The sequence below is a fragment of the Amaranthus tricolor genome, chromosome 12 (assembly GCF_026212465.1).
Source record: "Amaranthus tricolor cultivar Red isolate AtriRed21 chromosome 12, ASM2621246v1, whole genome shotgun sequence".
Lineage (NCBI taxonomy): Eukaryota > Viridiplantae > Streptophyta > Magnoliopsida > Caryophyllales > Amaranthaceae > Amaranthus > Amaranthus tricolor.
The window spans coordinates 7,905,052-7,924,485 of record NC_080058.1 but is presented as its reverse complement, the minus strand read 5'-3'; the positions used below and the strand labels follow the sequence as shown (position 1 = coordinate 7,924,485).

Here is a 19,434-nt window from a genome sequence, read left to right as displayed (position 1 = left end):
TCGCTTTGAGAAAGAGAGCTAATCAAAGCTGTACGAAGTTGCAAATTTACCAAAATCTTATTGAATGTTAAGATAATTGTCCAGAATCAAGAATTTTAATTTACATATTAGAACACAATGAAACATTGCATAACAAGGCTAAACCCGAAACTCCATCAAATCACTACCTAGGCGCTCAGCACGCATAGTCAGAGGTTCTTATTTTAAACCAGCATATCCTATACAAAAACTAAATTTATAAAAATCAACAACGAAAAAATATCTTTGAAGAACACGGGTTTTTTCCTGTTGGTGCGTTCTTCATTTGCAGCTGTTTGTTTGGAATCCAACTTATTTGAAAGTGAATCAGATTCACCATTCAAGCTGTCTACTCCAGCAATATAAGTCTAAATAAGACAAGTGCCCAGGAAACATAGAAATCAAGCAGTAGAAATGACATTAAATAGACTGAAAATGTAATCATTCACAATCAGAATTCTCAAGCTTTAACTAGATCAGCAAGGACATATTCGCATACCTTTCAACAGAAATCGATCAAATTTTCTGATAGGTGGGGATAGGAACACCTATATCTTCTGTCAATTTTTTGTAAGCCTCCTGCAATCTTCGTGTGACAGGTCCTACCTGTCCGTCTCCAATCAAACGGCCATCAATCTTCACAGCCTGACAAGAGATATCGCATTAAGCACTTGCACAATGCAGCTCAAAAAGCTCATCAAAGTCAAGATGCAGATTGGCAAGACTTACTGGGCTCAGTTCTCCCATTGTTCCAGTTGTCCACACCTGCAGCAAATATAAGTCGGATATAAGAGGTTGTTTAAGAGAGAGCACGTAAAATACTACAAATCTATCAAAATCAAAATCATACAAAGTCCACAAATCTATCAAGGATCAAATCACATAAAATCATGCAAAGTCTACAAATCGAAACGTCACATTAATGATGAGTTAAAAAGGTGTAAATATAGCTAGCACAACTTATAATTTATTAGGCAGGTTTTACATAATACTTTTAAGAATATCACCAAGTGGAAGAACTTTTTTGTTTAACTAATTCATATATTGACCACAGTGCATCTCTCGAAAGGTAATTCAAGAAGAGAGCAATATTAAGCCACAGCATTTGCTCTTAAAATGTACAAGAGATGTCAAATCCTGTTTAACAAAACACAATATCAGTAATGTGGAAATTAAGACCTCATCTGCCGTATGGAACTCTGAGAGGCTGATCCGTCGCTCTTCTAAGACAAAACCCTCCTTCACCACAAGGTCCATGACCTGCAAATTTGCAAAGCTGGTTATTAGATACTCTAAAGGAGAACTAAATATCAGGCCAGGTCTATAATGAGAGCTGCAATATAGCAGAGTTCTTTTTTTTTTTTTTATCAATGCTAAGTGTTAAATATCGCAAACCATAGGGGGGTGTACAACTTACAGTAGCTCGAGTTATTCCAGGAAGACAATAGTCCGCGTGAGGTGTAAAGACTCTGCCTTTTTTCACCATAAACTGCATGAAAAAACTTCAACAAGTCATAAAACAGCTGCATGCAAAATCAAAAGGTGTGCCTTTTTTAAGTACATATGCTGCACAAAAGTTGTCATAAATTAGGCAGGGATCTAAACAGATACCAACAGCTGGGGAGAGGGAGAGATCAGGATCCAGAAACCCTTCGATAAAATATGCAATGCATATTGAAATTTTATAACCAAGTTCATTTTGTATCATTTTTCTTTTCTACAAGTTTATGAAAAAATGTAATAAGATAGACACAGGTGTAAAATTAACTTTTATGTGGAATTTAGACCTAAGTAGACAGTCAATTAAAGTTCGAATAGCACTCAAATGCCTCTCATCCATTGTCATTTCTAAGCACATCTCTTTAAACTGTAATTAATACTTTCGTAATGTTGAAGGCATTGACGACACTTATGATTACATAAAAAAACAACCGCATGTAAATTGGGCTTTTTATTGCAAACATGCACTTAAAACCTTTTTATCATTCATTTTGGGGGCAGAGAAGAGTGGAATTGCAAAGAGACATCTTTCAGATTATAAACATGATAAATGGGGGTCATAAAAGTAAACCGCGTGAAAAGGGATCTCACAATATTTGTTGCATTTGTTTCAGATACATATCCGTCTTTATCAAGCATTATGGCATCATCAGCATTTGCATTATTTCCTTCTATCTGCATCAGAAAAGGTTACTGAAACTTAGTATAAGTAGAAAATATCACATTAATGCATTCATCATTCTGTATTAAGATCAAAATTGATAAACCCAATAAACATTTTGGCCAAACATTTTAGAGGGCCTTTAATCTTGAAGTTGTAAATACTGAACAGCTAACATCTTCACATGGCATATTAGCAGCAGAATATACCTTAGCAAGTATGTTGTTCAGTAAGTTGTTATGATGGATCTTTGAATCCAAATTCTGCAAGAACATAGAATAGATAGCTCAAATAAACGGGCATTAATTATGAATTTCACTCTTCTACAATTTTGCATCCAGTTCAGCGAATGCATCTAAATAAGACCATGTTGGACAATATTTTGTTTTACCCTTTACTTAAGTAATCAAAGAAAAGTCAATTTTATAATCCTAACTTTCAAAACAGAAACAGTTAAGTTACAAAAAGTTAAATTGACTTTTCAACCATTTAAGAAAATATCAGAAGATGTACTTATCATAAATCTCTGACAAAACAATATAAAGTCTTGTAGGAACATTAAACTAGTCATTCTTCTATTGCATCTTAAGGAGACAACTGTGACAATTAATGAATCCTTAAATCAGTAGAATCATTTGTTGAACTAATCAGAGGACCAGTAACATCACACTGAAGATTCAATACTCATATACTGCTACAATCAAAATTGCTGTTTGGAACTGCCAGCATCTTCCAGTAAATTTCTACATTTCTCCAGTCAGCAGGATGATAAGATTATTATATCCTTGACAAGGCAAGATATTGTGAAAAATCATAGCATCATAATCAGTAGAAAAGAATATATGCAATTGGACAAGCGCAGCCAATAATAAAGAAAAGCACGCTAAAGCAGTAACAAAGGCACAGCGTTAATACATTTGGAGAATTACGACGGGTAGTTGCAGTAACCAAAACAATACCCTTGGTGTTATCATAGACAGGTGGCTTCCATTCAGCAAGAACTACATTTCCACAGAAAGAACGCACGTGATTAGCTCTTACTGAGGAAATGAAATATAATAAAGGTGAACAATTTAAAAATATAATTTCTGAACGCTTAGACAAAAAAAAAATTAGAATAGAGTCACATGACATTATTGCTTAAAGATGCTTAACCACTTGACTACAGACATCAATGAACAAACATAAGGCCTAAAATTTAATCTCATAAAACCACCATGGGAAGAGGTAAAAATAATGATCTAAACAGTCTATAGCTTCAAGAAAAGTTCCATCAAGATAACATTCATTGAGAACAAGGGAATTTTCTACTTGACGCAAAAGGGTGAAGTGTCAAATATAATTGGCTGTCCACAGCCTTATTCCTTTGAGGTCCCAGTTTGAAGCCTTGTGTTATTTCCACACAAGGAAAAACAATGCCATGAAATCACAACTCGAAACACTACACTTCATCTTGAAAACAAAATTTGGAATCAATTATTTTCGGAGTTATAAATTTAGAAGGCCAAAACTGTAGATAAACACATGCAAAAAGGATGCTAAGCCATAACTCGGAATCCTTACATAAGCATTTTGGTGGAGAAGAACAAGCAATTTGTAATTTGTAATTAATTCAAAGGAGAAAACAGTTGAATTTTCACGTTTTAACTAAGAGAAAAGGAAAGAACTTTTTCCCAAGCATGACAATAGTGCAAAAACAAGGTTGCATCACATCAAGGGTAGCGTTTCAAAAAAGAAGAACTAATATTTCCCAAAGATGTAAAAAGGCGTTCCTATTTCGAGGATATCTTATTTTTCCTCTAATATTTGACATTACAATAACCGCATCACTTCGCTACACAGTGCCCGTTACCATGGTCACGACCATTACTGCAATTTTACATTATGAAAATGACTACATGACAAAGGTTGTCCTTCTGATGAGTGAGTTTTATGTCACTCATTGCCCATTGGGTAGTCATTGAGTCCATTTTCAAGTACTTTTACATATATTGCTACCCTTATTTTGTCAATGGTTTCTCATGTCATGGCTAAGTTAGCTATACTTGCATTCTTATATATTTTAGTTCATTTTTAGGTGCATTTTTCGCATTTCTCCCTTTTCTTTGTTTACCTTCTTCTCCCCCCTGCTTTGCTCATTTTTGTAAGTTTCTCGCCTCTTTAGCGTACCCAATAGTGCAAGTGGCCCAAATCATCTTTCCATGGCGCGCGGAAGCCATGCCTTACTTCCAAGAGCTTCCTAGTGCCACATAGTGTAGTGCTCATTCAAGGCACTATAGTGCTCGTTCAAGGTACTCTGGGTTAATGATTCGTCTAAGTGTTGGAATTAAATAACAACCGACAAAAGCTGTTGGAAGCCAGTGCTTTCGAGCATAGTGCTTGTTCAAGCACTTCAGCAACAGGAGGAACTTTATTTTTGCGTTGTTAAACTTCTTTGCTCTTATGTTTTTCTTGTATATAAAGGGCTCTTCAAGACTTGGAGAGCAACTGAAGAGAGACTTTAGTTCCATTTCTTAGCTTAGTTCATATATTTCATTCAAGTTCCAAGTTCATTTATGATGATTTTGTTCTTTTGTTGAATTTCAAGTGGAGTATTCAAGGAAAAACATTCTTCTTCTTATTTGTAATCATCTTCACTTACTACTTCAACGAGCAAGATTTCCGGTAACTTTTTCTTAGTTTCATGATATTTTTATATTTTATTTTCATTTCTTAGTTTGTTCGTGCATGTTGCTCCTCTTTCTAGATCCTTGCTTCTAGTTGGCAGATTATTGATTATCTTTGTTTAAACTTCATTGATATAGCTTTCTACTTATTTTTTTTGACTTTCATGTTGGTTCTATTGAGTTCTTTAGAGCTTTAAAGTGTTTATTCATACTACCTAGTACTTATGCTTACTTTATGTTCTATCTTTGGTTTTATGCTTATAGTCATGATTTGAGAGTAATTATTTACTAGGTTATCGGGTAAAGTAGCTCATCAATATGTAAGGGGAATAATTTGCTCGAGTTTGGATTGTAGAGCTTAAATGTTTGCTAGATTAGTGAAGTTTAGTTCATGAGCTAACACAAAAAAAGGGTGCAGGTGCTCTACTCTACACTAATCTTAGTTGATTTTGTGATTTTACTTGATGATGTGCTTAGTTACCATTGTCATGTTGATGTTTGAGAAACCAAGAAGCTTGAAAGCATCGCCAATCACTTACTAACCCATGAAGGTGCATATTTGATGATGTAAACTTATCTAAGTAGTTCTGGAGTTCCACACATTTCAGGGTTTGTCAAGATCAATTTCAGTTCAAACATTAAATATTAATAACAGAATGAAAAATACCCATCATATATCATCACTTTTTTATGGAACCTCTAGGAGACAGGTTAACAGAGACTTGTCCAGTTACAAGCTGCTGAGGTCGCAAAGTTTAGATAGATTTTAAAAATACTCCCTGCACTTATTCAAGCTAGTAATTTAAGAGAAAGAATACTGAGTAAGTGGAAATACCAATTAAGGTGCATCCATAAAGATTGAATGCAGGACTCATTCCAGAAGTGACCTGCAAAAGTACAGAGGCGGTTTCTCTTCAGAAACGATACAAGTGCATTAAAAGAAGAAATTTCAATCACACTAAAACTTTAAGCAGAAAAGTAAAATGTAACTATTTCCAAATGTCATAACACCATGTTTAAGGAACGACCACAAAGACATTACAGTTTTGAGAGCAAAAATTACATTGATAGTTGCAAAGAGTAGAAATTAAGAAAATGAGGTTGACAGTAACACTGTCTTAATGAGTCAAATTTTTAATATCTAAAGTAGAGGTTGAACAAGAAAAGAAATTACCTTCTTGCCACGAGTTAAACTTAGGCGTATATGGGAATTATCAAACATGCCATTCCTAATAAGAGTGGTGAATATAGCTTCCTTTACCTGTTTTAGCAGACATGTAAGCATAGGAAATGAAAGCAAAAATCATATCAATAAAAGGCTCATAATGAAAATATTCAAACTCTGTCACCGCAACCTCACCTCTTCACGTGTTGGAACACCGTTAAAAGCCAGAGCTTTTGCCGAATCAAACATTCTGAAAATGAAAATTTTGAAAGTATCAAATAATTGAAGTGGTGACAATCAAAACTGCAGCCAAAACAGCAGTCACAGACTCATGATAACAACGACTCTAGAATAAGTCCGGGTCCTCTTCCTCTTATAATACAAGTCCCTTAGTTAACAAATTTTATAACGAGATCAGAAGAGAATTGAGCAACCCAGAATATATATTCTTTCAACCTAGACCATAGACCAATAAATAGGCAAAAGAAAAATAATATCTGGATTTTTTTTAATGAAAAGTAATAGACTTGTATAACATTAATGTCTCATATACAGAACTTAATCTGCTGACAGTTCCAACCAGTTTCTCTACAATTTAAATGTATGTCAATAATTTGAAGAAACTCTAATCAGACACTCCTACAATTTATAATTTGGTGAGCTGAAATAACTTGCAGGTAATCAAATCAACCAAAGAAATGAAAAATATGCATCAGAGTCACTGACCTATCCAGATGCTCCTCAAGCTTAAATACTTTTCCTTTGTAAATACGGAGTCCTTCCCAAACAGAATCGCCACCTTGTACTACTGAGTCAAACACTGAAACCTGAAAGGAGTGAATACAAAAGAACAAGCAGCAAAACATACATTGTTAGCAACACATAAAAACTAATAAAATATAACAATATCCAATGGAATATATTAATATTGCAAGATATTGTAATATTTTTAGTACATTTGTATATTTATCTTAGACTCTTATATTTTGTAAATATCTTGTTTCCTAACTTTATCTTTGCACTCTTTATATTCAATGAAAATAATGAAAGATGAAAGACAAATATTACTTCATAGTATCAAAGTCTAGGTTTTCAATACCTTCCTAGCTTTCGCCTCTTACTCACGGTAGCATCCACCATTTTTTTTGGCTAGTTTTTTTCCCCAATACAACCAACTTGCCTTCCATTGTATTCTCTCTTCTTCATGAACAATCAAAGCCGCTTTTCTAAATTATTTACTCCTAACCCAATTTCTTATGATTTTTAAGATGAAGGTGTATCCCCTTAATTAATTATCTCAATCAAGAGTCCACCTCTCCTAATGGTCCTCATGACCCAAATGTCTCATCACTGATCACCAATTCTAGCCCCTCACGGCCACACTGCAAATTTTCCTCAATCTGGCCCAAATTTTTAAGTCCCAAACTACCACAATCATCCAATCAATCCAGCAGGCCCTCACAGCCAACCTGATATTACTACTCAATCTGGCCCAATTTCCACTATCCCTCCTCCTGGGGCACATGGTCATGCCACTCTCGTAACAAATCGGCCCCATTCATCCCCGTCAGCCAGCCACGTCAGTGAGAAAAATAACCAGTCCACATCTACAAACGACACAACCTCCATTCCAAACCCCATACCCTTTTCTTCCTTAAAATCATCCTCAAGAGTCAAGACCCATAACCCGCCATCAACATGGTATTTCAAACCCAATCCCAAATATCATGGAGAGCATCATACTCAAATTTCCAAATCTCCTTTGCCCAAAAATCCTATAGGTGCACTTAAGGTCCTTAATTGGAAATTGACAATAATTGATGAATTTGATGCTTTGATTCAAAATAAGACGTGAGATTTAGTTCCTAAACCATCTAATGTTATTATACTTTATTCTTTCGCGATTTTAAGACATAAAGAGCATTCTAATGGTTCTTTTAAAAGCACAAAGCCCGTCTTGTAGGCAATGATGATGGACTGGTCAACAGGTTTGCATTGATTGTGGAGAGACCTACAGTCCAGTAATAAAACCAGCAACTATCCGCACGGTTCTTGAAGAAAATACCTACATCTATAAACCCTTGGGTTTTAAGAACCCAAAATATCCAAATCATGTGTGTCGTCTCAAGAAATCTCTTTACAGATTGCTCCTAAGGCTTGGTATCAAAGACTTGTAGATTTTGTTGCTAAGATTGAGTTTATTCACTGTACTCGTGACAACAAATAAAAGACTTAGGCACTCTAAGTTATTTTCTTGAAATTGTTGTCAATCATACTTTTAGCCTCTTTTATCAAAAGCAAAATAGGCCAAGGAAATTCTTAGTCATATAGGGATGTCTTATTAAAAATCCTGCCCTACTACAGTTTACACCAAGCCCAAGCTCAGTGCCTTCTCATCCACTCCTTTTGAGGATCCTACCCTATATCGTAATCTTGTTGGTGCCTTACGATACCTCACTTCCACCCAACCAAATATATCTATCTTATGCAGTACTGCCTTTTTTGCAAAATCCCATGGACTCTCACATGCAAGCTATTCACCGTATTCTTAGATATAATTGAGGTACTCTTTACCATGGTCTCTAACTCTATCGGTCATTTACTTCTACACTTCTCTCCTATATTGATGACACTCGATGATCTACTTCTGGTTATTGTGTTTTGTTAGGCAATAATCTTATTTCTTGGTCATCTAAGTGACAAGCCACACTCTCTTGTTATAGCGCAAAAGCTGAGTATCGAGCGGTGACTAGTTTAAGTAATTTACTCCTTATACTTCATTGTCCTATCCCTAAAGCAGCCTTGGTATATTTTATAACATCGGAGCTCTACTTGTATGGCAACCTAGTGCAACATCAACACACCAAACATATTGAGATGGATATACATTTTGTTCTAAGAAAGTCGTATGGGTCAAGTCAGAGTACTTCATGTCGCGTTCAGATACCAAAATGCAAACATTTTCACAAAAGACCTTCCACTTATACTTTCTCAAGACTTCAGCGTCGGTGAACCTCCTACTTCAACTGCGTGGATGTAATGGTATATAACAATATTGCAAGATATTGTTATATTCATTGTATATTTGTATATTTTATCTTAGAAAATTTTTTATTTTGTAAATATCTTATTTCCTAAATCTATCATTGTACTCCTCTTTATATTCAATGAAAATAATGAAAGATGTAAGGCAAATATTACTTTCAAAAACAAAATGAATAATGTATCCATAAAAGGTGAAAATAACAAAATATATCAAGAAAGCAGGGATACACCTTTGCACTATCACGAGGTAGCAACTCATCACCAACCCATGCAAGCAGCTTCTCATTCTCGGGAACAGGAAGACTGGGTGGGGGCAAGGGTGAGCTCAGAAGGGAAAATGATCTCTTAAGACGACGCTTGAGAAAGTTGTAGAAGGGTAAACATTGTTCTAGTAAGTCATAAAGTAAAGGAGGAAATGTCTGATATACACAAAAAGCAAACTAAATATTAGAATAACTTAATGAAAAGACCAAAAAGAGTGGTAAACCAAAAAATAATAAAGCAAAAAATTTAAAATAAACATCGTCTTCCATGTGTATTCAACATTTTATTCTAAAACTTCCTTAATTATCCTATTTGCGATTACGAAATAAAAAAATTTCTATAGAAATACTTAAAATGCAAGGCATCAGCAGACTATATGTAATGTCAAGCTAGAAATGTATCTTACTTTACCTCCAAACAACAAAATTGAAAACAAGTTTTAGAAACACGGATAACAAAAATTTGGAAGTAAAATGCTTGCCTCGTTAAATTAAACATAATCATGCAACTTTTCAGAGCTTAAGTACAAACCTTATGACATGCACTTCAAATTATGAATTCGGGTGATATGAAATGCCCATAGGTTATCGTTTTCTTTCTTTTTTGATTGGTGACAAAGATATATAATAACTTACACTAAGGGAGTTGTCATCCATATACAAAAGGAAGGATCAGGGTAAATATCTTGATTCCTTAAGATAACTAGTAAAGGTTCATAAAAAGTCAATGTGGTCAAGGAAGAGTTGGTTCATGGTTCTTATTATACAGGACCCTTAGAAGAAAGGAATTTGAAGCCTTGAGTCACACAAGCTTCCATATACAAAAGGAAGGGTCAGGGTAAATATCTTGATTCCTTAAGATAACTACAATGTGGTCAAGGAAGAGTTGGTTCATGGTTCTTATTATACAGGACCCTTAGAAGAAAGGAATTTGAAGCCTTGAGTCACACAAGCATGTGTTAGAATTCTCTAATACATCTTTCATGAAGGTTACCAAAAAAGCCAATAAGATAAGTTCCATTGCTTTAAAGAAGATCAAAGATTAAGAAAATCAAACCTTCGGATATCCACGTTCTGTTTTAAAGCCAGTTGACTTGTGAACACTGTCATACCACCATGGAGCCCATACGCCATCTATAGGTTTCGGACCAGCTTCCCATCTAAAAGAGGAAGCTTTAGGTAAATTCAAAAGACATATGAACATAAATCCACAAATGTAATTAACAAAACTCTTTTAATCGTGCTCTACAAATGTATTTAACAAAAGTTTGAAGTTGAAAGTCAAATAAAGACCCTTAGTAAAGAAAATACAAAAAAAAAAACTTAGGGCCCAAGCTAGATCAAAGTTTGATTCAACTGAATTATTCGAGCTTTATTTAATACAACTGACAAATGAAATAACTAAGTCACGATTAAACTATAACCTACCTTCTTTCTTTCAGCATTTTTTATCGCTACTACAATCACAGCACAGTATCACACAGAACATTGAGCATCCACCTCAGTTATGCCCCTTTTAAAACAAAAAGGATTCATACTTTCATACCACATATCGAAAATTCAAACTATGAACGCTATTTTATACTACTGATTTGTCGTTATTTTCATAAAATTTGCTATCACTCTGAACCTTCAAATATAGTCCATAATCACTAATTCCTTTCCGAAAAATGGAGAGCTCAAATTCCTTTGAAACTGAAATTAGTCTTAACCTCTCTTAAAAATGCATTGCTAGAAATTAAGGAAAATACATTGTTAGGTTTATGTTGAAGAATACTTGTACAATTATTTTAAAAATTATATATTTAATCAAATTATATTGAGAGATAAACCAATAAAGTCCAACCGTGGAAAGCAAAAGGTATCTTATATCATGAAAACAAGAAGTATTTGCTTGAAAAATTACTATGTATCCACTACCTACTATTTGCCACACAAGACCGAACAGCATGACAATATTGACAAATGAGTTATCATTATACATTCTATATACAACATTTTATCACCCCCAATATCATTAAGTGGCTCCCATCTAAGATGCCACGTAGGAAAATTTTGGGTCGTTGGATATACGTAATTTTACCCTTGTGATTACAAAGAAGTTAATTTTAATTGACACTCCGCAATTTCACTTAAATAAGAAGTGCACATGATTGAAAATGTCATTTTACTATATTCTATTATAGTTCAAACCGAACATGATTTAATGAGTAATTTTACTATATTCTATTATAATTCAAACCAAAGATTGGTAAATCCTTGACCCTGTCGAGAATGGACATCAAAAACAGCATATACATGTGAGAAAACTTTTAACAATTACCTTGAGATTTAAGATTTATAATTATACTCCCTCCGTCCAGTTCCAACTTAATGTCAACCAAAAATGTTAACAATTAACATTCTAGCAACTTTTTCTCTAAAGTTTGGGACCCTCATCTACCAACTCACCTTTTCCTCTTTGATTTTTCCATAAAATCACCATACTCAGGAGCAAAAAACAAAAAGATGATCTGTAGCGAAATCATTCAAAAAATAAACTGAAATACATGCATTAGAATTTAGAAATTGATAAATTATCCAGCATACAATGTTTTAACTGTATGAACAAAGGACCAGCAAAGTTCATGTGTCTTACTTCAGCATGGTAGGCTGAAAAGGAATATTCAAGTCTTCACAGAGACCACGTAAAGCTATCTGCAGAGTAATATCAAAGTAGCACTTTTTGGTCAATAAAAAAAAATAATTTCTGATATATAATGCAGGAATAAACGGATTGACAAAAGTTTATTACATCAGCTGTATGACTAGTACTACAGTTCAAAAGAACCGCACAAGATGAAGAAAAAATGCACATAACACAGCAGGTAACATTTCCACCAAATACAGAATACTCTGTTGATCCTAAAGATTTTTCACATGCTGCACACTCTTGATTAGAATCAATCATCAAAAACACCATGTTAAAGGGTAAATTTAGTTCCACCCAAAGAGACCAAAATATGATGTTAAAGTTTACCATGAAAGGATTCATCCTTTTTTCTTTCAAAAAAAAAAAACAACTAACTCAGTTATAAATCAAACAATAGGCACCAAACAAACAATTTCAGCATCTTGATTTCCTCCATGTAACATTAGAAGTGCAAATATACATTACAATTCCTTCACCTCGGTCCATGAGGCAAAGAAACTTTAAATGTGTTTATGAAAAATCCATTAACATTTATACCAAAAGCAAAAAAAAATGACAGAATTAGAGAAGTGCAGTCATGTAATCAATTAGAAGATGTCTTTTGATCTCCTAACAATACCAGAGCTTGGTCTATTAATTAAAAAAACACGCAATATAAGCAACTTCTTAGTTTCAAAGGTGCAAAGCACCCTAAGAAGTTAAGGGTCCTAGAAGGCACTATTTTTTGGGTGTGAAGTGTCCTAAAAAAATCAGATAAGTGCAATTATTTGCACTTATTTATGGCATTTATACTCCTTTTGGGTGTCGTATTTGATCCATTTTGCATAGTTTTGTGATATATCTTGTAAATTTACCTAAAAATCTTATTTTTAATTTGTTGTGTTTTGAGGTGATCAATCGATAAGTCCATAGAGTTATAACTTATAAGAGGGTGAAGGCTTTGAGAAATGGCCAAAGACCCCTAACAAGCAAAGAAGAAGCGAGCACAAAAGCATAGCCCATGCAGGTGGTCGCTACCAAGCTCCTATACAAAAGCATGACTTGTCGCTCAAAAGAGAACGAAGAATCAAGTCAGTGGGCAAATGACGAGTCGCCTCTTTTCAGAAGGCCAAAAGCAGCGAGTTGCCGCCAAGCTTTTGCAGTCAAGATAAGCAATAAGTCGTTGCTTACTTGACAACGACTCGCCGCCTTGTTTTTAGACGTGTTTGCTCGTCAAATCTACGTTTAAGTAGTTTTATGTTTAATTTCATTAATTATTTTTGTTATTTCCTATGTCCTATTTAGGGTTATTGGAGAATTTTTCCCAAGTAACCTCCCTGTATATATATAGGATTTAGGTTTAGGGTCTAAGGGACCTCTTTTAGCCACATTTTTCCATTCCTGGTTTTCATTTAGTTCTAAGGTTCCAAATTTTAGTTGTTGTAATGAGTATTGTAGTCATTTTTATTGATAAATAAAAGCACATTTGCCAAGAATTTCAAGTAAATTTCTAAGCATAATTTATTTTCCTTATTTATGTTTCTTAGTTTAGTAGAGTAATTTATGTTTCTAATCATGCTTAATAGTATAAGTCAACTGAATAATTAGTGTTATTTGCTATGTCTAGTGAGTAATTTTATATCTAAGGTATAGACATTGATCCCAATTTTAGTATGGAGTGAAAATTGACATGAAATATTTATAAAACTAAGGATTTATGATTAGAACTAAGCTAAATGAACCTTGAATTAAACAACTTTATTAACCTAGTCAATATAACGGAAGTTTGAGATAAGCAGTGCTTTAGGGTTAAGTTATATTTAGGTTAAATTCATATTAATTCAATAAATACAACGAAAGTTTGAAGATTCAATTAATGAGGCCCAAAAAGATAATTAATCAATTAATAGAAGCTTGAGATTAATAAAATCCATTTAATCAACTTAAGAGTCCTTTTTCTATAAGTATTGAAAACAATTGATATCCACACTAGAATTGGGTCATTCCCAATATCCAAGGTCTTAGTTATATACTTAAAATCCAATTAACTGAATCTTCTAATAATTTTAGACATTACTCCCTCCTACATTTTATTCTTCATCAGGTAATAATTGGAAGTTGGAACAAGGTATCAATTTGAGCTTCCTCATATTCGACCCGTTAGCTAGATGTAAATCGTGCACTTCCAGTTAAATAAAAGTTCACATCAAACTCTCACAAAAAAACAAAAAGGGTAAATAATTAAGAAACAAGAGAAAGAGAGGATAACATTATTGAAAACAATGAATAAAAATAATAAACAAAAGCAAATTACATGAGCCAACATCACGTGGTCTGGGGTTACGACCAAAAGGCACCCACATTCAATCACCCATGCCATCATCTTAGACACTATAAGACGCTTACCCATAGTAATCACCTCACCTAGCCCTATTAAAGCACCCAGCCCATCGACCATCCACACCTCATAGCTTAGGCACGCTTTCTTAAACTAATTGCACCACATCACACTATGAAAATATCTAATTAACATTTTGGTCAAATTTGAAAATCACCTCTGGATCTCGTTGCAGTTCTCCTGCATCAATGATAGCCGGCGGATTCCCTTGATCACTAAGCTCATTGTATATGGTAACAAGAGAAGCTAAACCGATCTCCAAAAATGTTGGGGGCACAACTTTATCGAAGGATGCCTAGCAATTAAGCATACAAAAAGTTAACACAACAAATAATGAGGACGTGTATTTATAATTAAAATAATTGCATCACAGGGCGATCACTTTTCCAATTGAACTGCTTAGGAAGGAATATTAAGTAATTAACATACAAGAACAAGTGCTCACCAGAACATTCATCGGGTTTCGTATCAATATGAAGTGTTTTCCTTTCTTCATCAAATCTTCTGGCAATTTGGGTAATCGTTGTTTAGACATGTGCTGCAATCAGATTTGGGCTATTTAATAAAAAAGAGCCCTAATTTAGTGACAAACTTCGAAAGGAATATAGAACTGAAAACTATTATTTGGTGGATGACATAGTCCTAAATATAATCAATCATTTAAATAAGAAAACTAGGAGAATCTTATCATCTAGAATAGACTAGACTACAAGTACAACTATTACATGTTAAAACTTGTGGATGAGGCAAGATCATATATACTTACTAGTTAGTGCTCCAACATTCATCAAAATTCTAATTCATTAATCTTGAGAATGACATGAGCAAAAGAATTGTTGTACAACATAAAAAAATGTGGTAGCAAAGAAATAACGGGAGAATTCATTTGTTATGTGTAATTTAATGATGTCATTGAATATAAACAAACCATTGCAATTGGTTTGAAAATAGAACTTTACTCAAGCTAACATATGCTCATTTATATGCCCCCATATCAAATGTCACTTGGTATCAAAGCAAGTCACTCTTAACTCTTTGCATTATCGCTTCAACGAATTAATTACCACTACTAACTATTAAAACCATTGTTACCAAGATCGAGGAACAATCCGGGTTGCAAAACGGGATCGGGAGCGTAATTACATCTTTTAAAATTTGGGTCGGGATCGAAAATTTCAGGTCGAGAATTTATGAGTCGCAGAACGTTATATATGGGATCGAGAAACGATTTCGGGTCATTTAATTAAAATTTAAAACAAAGGAAAAGAAAAAACAATAAAACAAGAAAAAATAAAAAGAAAAATGAAAAGTTTGTTTAGAAAAAAAAAGAAATTAAAAAGAAAATGAAGTAATAAACACCCATTAAACACTCACGCGATTTTAATGAGTGTAGTTAACTTTTTATTTTTTATTGGAAATGGGCTCAGAAAAAAGCCTAAGCAAATTTAGTAAAAAGCAAAACCCTATCAACAAAGATTAATACTCCATACACAGTATTGGAGGCTGTAAAAATCAATGGCATTCTTCATCCTCCAGTACCACCGTCCAAGGCTTGTTTGTTCTTTTATTTTTCTCTTTTTTCTACATCATTGACACCATTGATATAAGCTTGTTTGTTCTTTTATTTTTCTCTTTTTTCTTTCATTCTTCTCTTTTTATTTTCTTTTTCTTCCTTTCTTCTCTCCATTTCCCGTGTGATGTTGGAAGTTTGATTTGTTGTTGGGTTGAGGTTGGGTCGAACGAAATAGCGTTTCAGATCGTGTATGCTAGCGATCCAAATCGCAATTGACCCGCGATTCGAGTCGAACGATCCAGATCGCAGTTCGCTTGCCAAAGTGGCGATCCCGGCTACACTGATTAAAACTAAACACACAGTTAGTTATTCATAATGAAGAGTTCAAGTATTTTTCAATTATACAGAAGCTACGTAATACTCAAAACTCACTTTCTTTTCGTACTTATATGGTGCACCAAAGAGAACATCGGATGATGCTTCATTGATGAAACTTTGAGCTTTACAAGCTCAATTAACTGCAATTAAACATCCAATCTCTTATTTACATAATCAATCACCCTAACAGTCATACTCCCAGTGGTAGTCAAACTTCCTTTGAGATAGAAAAACCTAAACTAAGCTTATAGACAACAGACAAAGACATATGCCTTTGTAACTACAAGCTTAAAAAAGGAAAAAACTAAAACTGCAAAGCTAAGGTTTATGGAAGAACAAGTAATTCATCTTGAAATTGAAAAAAAAAAAAAAACAATACTTACTTAGAATTTACAATAAACACCAGAGTAAAAACTCGCATCGGCTGCATTATAAAGGTTTTCAAAACAAACGAACCGATATTTCCCGTGTTGTAAAGGTGTAAAAAAATTGCGTTTTGGGCTGCATCAAGGGATATCTTATGGTTTCGACCGATATTAAGGCGGTATGATAATCGCATCAATCCCGTTACCGCATCAACGTTCCGTTACTACGATCACAACCGTTACTACACTTTTACACTATGATAAACACATTTATAAGCATATAACAAACAATTTGAATACTTTTTATGTCCAATAATCTAAACATTTAGTTTTATAAACAAATTTTTGATTTCACAAATGAGTTATCTATAATAGTCAAAATAAAATTCAGTAATATTTGTGATACAAACATACCACTTATTAAAAAATGCAAATCGTGGTTCAGTTTATGAACCTTGAATTGGCAAGTCCATTCACGAAGCAAAACCGCAATTGTTGATGTATTAGTAGAATTTAATTCTACATTCAGTTTGATGAACCGAAATTGTTAAATTCGTTAATGAACTCTGGGTGAAAGAGCCATGTCGTGTTTCTCCAATCAAGATGTAATCCCCATATTCTTTATAAGACTAAAAGAGATGCATTACCTTACAAAAGCGATATTTCTTATTTCCTGAACCGTAGATAACCTCTTTGACAACCTTCTCACCATCACATTCCTAATTAACATGATAAAAATAATCAGTACATAAGAACGTAGAAGATTGCTAGTTATGGAACTCATTTTTCATTTGAGGCATGCTTGAATCAAGAATAATGCCTTAACAGAGAATGTTAGCCCATGGAAGATGAATAATGGGTAACAAGTCCCTCATCCCTCCCTTCTGCCCCACAAGATCCCCAAGCATCTCATTTACCACAACCTCCATTCATTATCAATTATTTCTATTTGGTCCAGAAATCAAATTAAGTGACATACTTCAATCAAAACTAAATCAATGGTGCTACAACTAATGCATTCTTTACGATACAAACCATTTTCGATAGAACCTCGTCTAAGTAAGGCCGCTTTACGCCCGTCTCTTGAAGATAGTTCCCATAAAGTGGTTCATCAAGCACTTCAATATCATCCCGCTACAAAACAATCCACAACAATAACAATAACAATAATAGACATGATGAAATGGTGAGCTTAGCACATCAATGGAGAAAACATTATGAAGAAGAAGAAAGAAAGCATTCTGTATCTTATTATATTTAAACAAAAGACAAAGAGAGGTATATATACAATTGCTATGTGCAGAGAGAGAAAAGAAAGGCTAGCAAACTAGGGCCCTAACCAACTAGCTATGACGTGTCCCTTGTATAACAAACGAAATAATAAACTATATAATAAACTTGGCTACTGGAATACAAAGAAGCTAAGTGATATCTTCTGGTGAAATAAGTTGTAAACCATGATGAGCAGCAGCATTTTGTGGAGCCTTGATATATTCAACAAGACACAATAGAAACCTAAGCATTTTATGAGAATTATGGGTCCGCCTTCTACTTGAAGGCTTTCTCTATCACTGGGATTCGATTCTCACCACCTACAGCAAAATCAATTCACATCCCCCTCTTCTCCGTAGACCGTGTGGGAAGAAATTAAGCATTTTAAGCAATAAACACACATTCATACTTCATAAAGCTCAGAAATCACAAAATTATAGCCTCAAATGAAATGTATTGAAAGTGAAACAGCATATAATTCAAGCATTTCAAAATTCATCAGGTGAAGATTTAAATTTATAAAAAAAAATGGTCAACGATCAAAATGATACAACATGCAAAATTATTATTGGTTGAAAATCTAAAAAGTTGATTAAGAAAATGCAAAGATGAAATGAAAAGACGAAAAGAAGGTTAGCAATGAAGATGAAGTGCTTACTTGAGCGAAAGCATACATGAGACTGGTACTGAGTGATCGAGGAGCAGACCATGAGTGAATCACTTCCACTTCCGCCATTTTTACTGATGATGATTTCTCTGAAAAATCTCTACCAGTGTGACTCCGTGGGCAGTGACAATTTCTACAATGTTTTCGATTGTGAGGAGATCAATCAGTCGAAGGTTAATTGGGGTCGTTTCAATCTCCAGTAATCAGTGTTTTAAGTAAAGATAGTTAAGATACCATTTGACTTTGAAATTAATTAATTTTTTAATAATTATACCAGGTAATTCCAAATTTGCTATACTCGAAGTACCCAATAATTGGTCTATCTCAAAAGGGTAAAAAAAGTGTGAGGCAATTCATTTGTTCTCTACTTTTACTTTTTATGTAGATTTCAATGTAAATTAAGTAATTTTATTTATGAGTTTTTGAAAATTTAAATAATTTTATTTAAAAAATATATATTAAGACGAATCTATCAAAATTTAATATGAACATGTGTTTTTCAAATTGGAATAAAAATTTACTAATAAGATAAAAAAAACTTAATTATATATGTAAATGAGAATTTAAAAAATGAAAACTATTACCAGAAAAAAAATGTGACAATTATTATGAGACGGACTTAAATGTAATACATAGAAATTCCTATGGATCTATACTATCTAATTGGAATTTTTTATTTTTTTTGAATAATATATGATTGGAATTTCATAGTGAATATATATGTAGATGAGAATTTAGTTTTCCATTTAACCTTTTAATTATTAGGTTTTTTAATTTTTAATTATTTTTCTTTTCTTAGAAATCAACCTGCAAAAATCGATCAACATTTGGGCAACAATATTTCCTGAATAA

At 33.6% G+C, this 19,434-nt stretch overlaps 1 protein-coding gene across 4 annotated transcripts; it reads right to left on the bottom strand.

Moving 5' to 3' along the window:
• Positions 1–38: 38 nt before the first annotated feature.
• On the bottom strand, positions 39–18,812 carry LOC130797364 (branched-chain-amino-acid aminotransferase-like protein 1). 4 transcript variants are annotated; one of them, XM_057659963.1, is made up of 20 exons: positions 18,574–18,812; positions 17,679–17,777; positions 17,291–17,362; positions 14,833–14,925; positions 14,545–14,682; positions 11,957–12,015; positions 10,376–10,478; positions 9,286–9,474; positions 6,737–6,837; positions 6,206–6,260; positions 6,020–6,106; positions 5,681–5,732; positions 3,095–3,180; positions 2,389–2,442; positions 2,110–2,193; positions 1,436–1,507; positions 1,198–1,278; positions 748–783; positions 518–663; positions 39–386 (listed from the first exon to the last, which is right to left on the bottom strand). In XM_057659963.1, the coding sequence occupies exons 1-19, from the start codon at positions 18,649–18,651 to the stop codon at positions 535–537; spliced, it is 1,668 nt and encodes a 555-aa protein (XP_057515946.1). In that variant the 5' UTR covers positions 18,652–18,812; the 3' UTR covers positions 39–386; positions 518–534. The 4 variants fall into 4 exon arrangements, with proteins under 4 accessions (XP_057515946.1, XP_057515948.1, XP_057515949.1 ...); XM_057659965.1 differs by having other exon boundaries at positions 39–367; positions 18,574–18,806; XM_057659966.1 differs by having other exon boundaries at positions 9,286–9,411; positions 18,574–18,806.
• Between the last annotated feature and the right edge of the window lie 622 nt (positions 18,813–19,434).

Bases quoted from the DNA above. Each gene is read 5' to 3' on its own strand.
- LOC130797364 (XM_057659963.1), bottom strand. From the start codon at position 18,651: ATGGCGGAAGTGGAAGTGATTCACTCATGGTCTGCTCCTCGATCACTC. The intron at 17,778-18,573 runs GTAAGCACTTCA...ATTGTTTTGTAG, and splicing joins TCATGTATGCTTTCGCTCAA to CGGGATGATATTGAAGTGCT. The intron at 10,479-11,956 runs GTAAGACACATG...TTCCTCTTTTAG, and splicing joins TTTCAGCCTACCATGCTGAA to ATGGGAAGCTGGTCCGAAAC.